Genomic DNA, 3,165 nt, shown 5'->3' on the forward strand with positions numbered 1-3,165 from the left:
GGATGCTTCCTTGCCTCCATCCGGGTGCTGGGTGCATTCAACTGCCAGTGCCCTTGACTGCGCGTACACCCAGGGTGGGCAAACTGGTGGATCCAGCCAGGCACGCAGCTGGGTGGGGAGGGGCTCTGCAGCCGGGACCCTGATCCAGCTTGCGGGCTGGATTTTGCCTTCCTCCAGCGTACACCCTGGTGCCTTGGCTGTGGCGTCTGCTCTGTGCATTTGTTTGCCTTGTTCTCCTGGCCTTTTTGCTCCGTGAAGGTACTGGGACTTACTCCAGCGTAAAGGAGGTGCCTTCTTGCTGTGGCTGTGCTGGCCAGGTCCTCCTCTTCACAGCAGAAGTGACCGCCCTCCTCTTGCCATAGGCTCCTGAATAACGCCTTTGAGGAGCTGCTCGCCTTCCAGCGGGCCCTAAAGGACTTTGTCGCCTCCATCGATGCCACCTATGCCAAGCAGTACGAGGAGTTCTACATTGGGCTCGAGGGCAGTTTTGGTGCCAAGCACGTGTCGCCCCGGACGTTGACATCCTGTTTCCTCAGCTGCATTGTCTGTGTGGAGGGCATTGTCACCAAATGTGAGTGTTGATGGAGCTTGGGCCCCTGGAGCATGACATTTGGGTGTTGGGGATAGTTAGGTTGGTCCTTAGGGGTTAAATAAGCCATGGGGCGGACGGTGGCCAGAAATGTGCCCTGTGGGGGCATGACTGGCCAGCAGGAACCCCTGGGCTGGTGCGGGCAGACATGGTGTTTTCCCTCCTCACTTGTTTTCTGCCCTCTCCTTACCCCACACCCTGGCCACAGGCTCCCTGGTGCGCCCCAAGGTTGTCCGCAGCGTCCATTACTGCCCTGCCACCAAGAAGACCATCGAGCGGCGGTACACGGACATGACGTCGCTGGAGGCTTTCCCTTCCAGCTCCATCTACCCCATGAAGGTGAGTGCAGGGGAGGCAGCAGTGAATGCTGTCCCGCACATGGAGGCTGAGCAGCTTCTCTTGGAGATGTTGTAGAGGCTCATGGTTTAAGCATTTGAGTTCCTGCTGCTGCTTCTTTTCTTCCTTTTTTAGACCCCCTATAGTCCCTTATAGCCACTGGGTAGGGATTCATCTGACGTAACCCTGTTGTGTTAAAGTGGCAGCTGCCTATAGGCTCTGCTTTGTGGCAGAGGCATGAGCAGCCCCTATTGTGGGGCCGTACCCAACCATTCTTCCTGCCACAGTTAGCATGGAGGTACCTGAGGTAGGTTGCAATTTGGTAGGTTGTAATTCACCCTAGTTACAGGATAAGTTGCCTGTGATGAGATCTGTGGGTACCTGAGCTAACCTGACTGTTTGCTACAGTACGGTGTAGACATCCTCTCGGATGGGATCCAGTGTTGCTCCAATTGCCTCTGGGGGGTGGAAAAGGGCTGCTAGGGACCAACCCTTTTTTTTTCCTCCAAGGTCTGTTGCATGAGACCTCTCTCCAAGTGGTCCATGGTTGCTTCTCTCTTCCATGAAGGCCTAGGTCAGGGCATGGAGAGAGATGTCTGGGTAGCACAGACAAGTTGTCTAGGATGAGAAATACTGGGTGAATTCAGGGGAGTCCCTGCATCCAGCAGCTTCAGTGGAAAGGCCCTTTACCATATCTCCCTGCCCCCTTTTCCCACTGCTGCTTCCCTTCTCTCCCTGCAAAATCCTCTTGTTCTGCTCTGGACAAAGGGGTCTCACTACTGTTGTCTCATCTTCTCTCCAGGATGAAGAAAACAACCCTTTGGAGACGGAGTTTGGCCTGTCTGTCTACAAGGACCATCAAACCATCACCATCCAGGAGATGCCTGAGAAGGCGCCGGCTGGGCAGCTGCCCCGCTCCGTGGACATCGTTCTGGATGATGACCTCGTGGACAAGGTGAAGCCAGGGGACCGGATCCAAGTTGTGGGGACGTACCGCTGCCTGCCAGGGAAGAAAGGGGGCTACACCTCGGGCACGTTCAGGTGGGTCTGTGCCTGTCCAGCCTCCCCCTGTTTCTATGGCTGCTTTCATCCTAAAAATGGACCCAGTGTTTACAGGGAGAAACAATTCACTTGCCCCTGAGATGCAACCACTTCGGGGTGGTGGGATGACGTGAAGCTGTGGTATAGAGTTGGAATTAAGCCAGGACTCTGGAAACCCCTAAATCCTGTGACCTGACTCCTTTCATGGAAGGATTGCTTTGTGGGGTGCTATGTTCCCGGTGGGCACGAAGGGTAATACAAACTCTGAAGAGCAGTTTCATGGTTCAGTTAGCTGAGCTGATGGGAGGGTGTCGGGGTAAGGTTTGTCCCAGGCTCACCAAGACTCCTCCACGTGGAGAACTCCTGACGCTTGTGGAAAGATCCCTGGGTTACTGCTGGGGGCTGTAGGGCAAAGTCTGAAGGGTTACTGGTGGGCTAGGCCTTTTTTTAATAAGTGAAATGACCCAGCTCCTTCTCTCCAGGACCATCCTTATCGCCTGCCATGTAAAGCAGATGAGCAAGGAAGTTCGGCCTCTTTATTCTGCTACCGACGTGGCCAAGATCAAGAGATTTAGCAAGAGTCGCTCAAAGGTACGAAGTCCGTCTTCAGATATGCTCTTGAGAGAGACCTAGAGGCAGAGAGCTGTGTAAGCTGGCCGGCCTGGTCTCAGTGAGGGTTGATCTCTAGGGGTGTTTTAATGCAGCTTCCAGTTTCTAATGGCTCTAACTTCAACTTCTGCCTCCTACATTGTGGGGGGAAAAACTCTTTCCCCAGTCTAATCGGTGATGCTGTATCTTTTTTTTTGCTTATCCCATGAGCCAACCTTAAAGAAGTCCCTTGCTTCTCATGGATGCTTAGCGTGGACAGCGTCCTGTCTAGTTAGCAGCGTCTCGTGCGTGTGTTGTTGTTTAAGCTGCAGGAGTCTTTTACAAAGGGATGTGCGGACGCTACCTTAAGGGAGGAAGTGGTGATTTTAATCTCTTATGACTAGCACTGGGGTCTGGTCTTGCACCTGAAAGCTTTAGCACTGATAGATTAATTCAGGTCTGTGTGGGGAGAATAGATGTCTGGGGCTATCTGTCAACACAGCCAGCATCCATGTCAGGCTCTTGGTTTAAACCATGTGCCTGTGCTGGAGTGGGAGCAGCAGGATCTGGGTCATGGACGTGTTCTTCACACCCCCCCCCCCCCCCCCCCC

At 53.9% G+C, this 3,165-nt stretch overlaps 1 protein-coding gene across 1 annotated transcript in view; it reads left to right on the forward strand.

Annotated features, from left to right (window-relative positions):
- The window catches only part of MCM3 (minichromosome maintenance complex component 3), a 28,569-nt gene that overhangs the window by 14,135 nt on the left and 11,269 nt on the right, over positions 1-3,165 (forward strand). Inside the window, exons 3-6 of the mRNA XM_019520927.1 lie at positions 363-571; positions 798-928; positions 1,728-1,966; positions 2,449-2,557. Coding sequence (XP_019376472.1) covers positions 363-571; positions 798-928; positions 1,728-1,966; positions 2,449-2,557 — 688 coding nt within the window. The remainder of the gene's footprint in view (positions 1-362; positions 572-797; positions 929-1,727; positions 1,967-2,448; positions 2,558-3,165) is intronic.

Source organism: Gavialis gangeticus, unplaced genomic scaffold (genome assembly GCF_001723915.1).
Source record: "Gavialis gangeticus isolate Ggan-Ray unplaced genomic scaffold, GavGan_comp1, whole genome shotgun sequence".
NCBI classification, from domain to species: domain Eukaryota; kingdom Metazoa; phylum Chordata; order Crocodylia; family Gavialidae; genus Gavialis; species Gavialis gangeticus.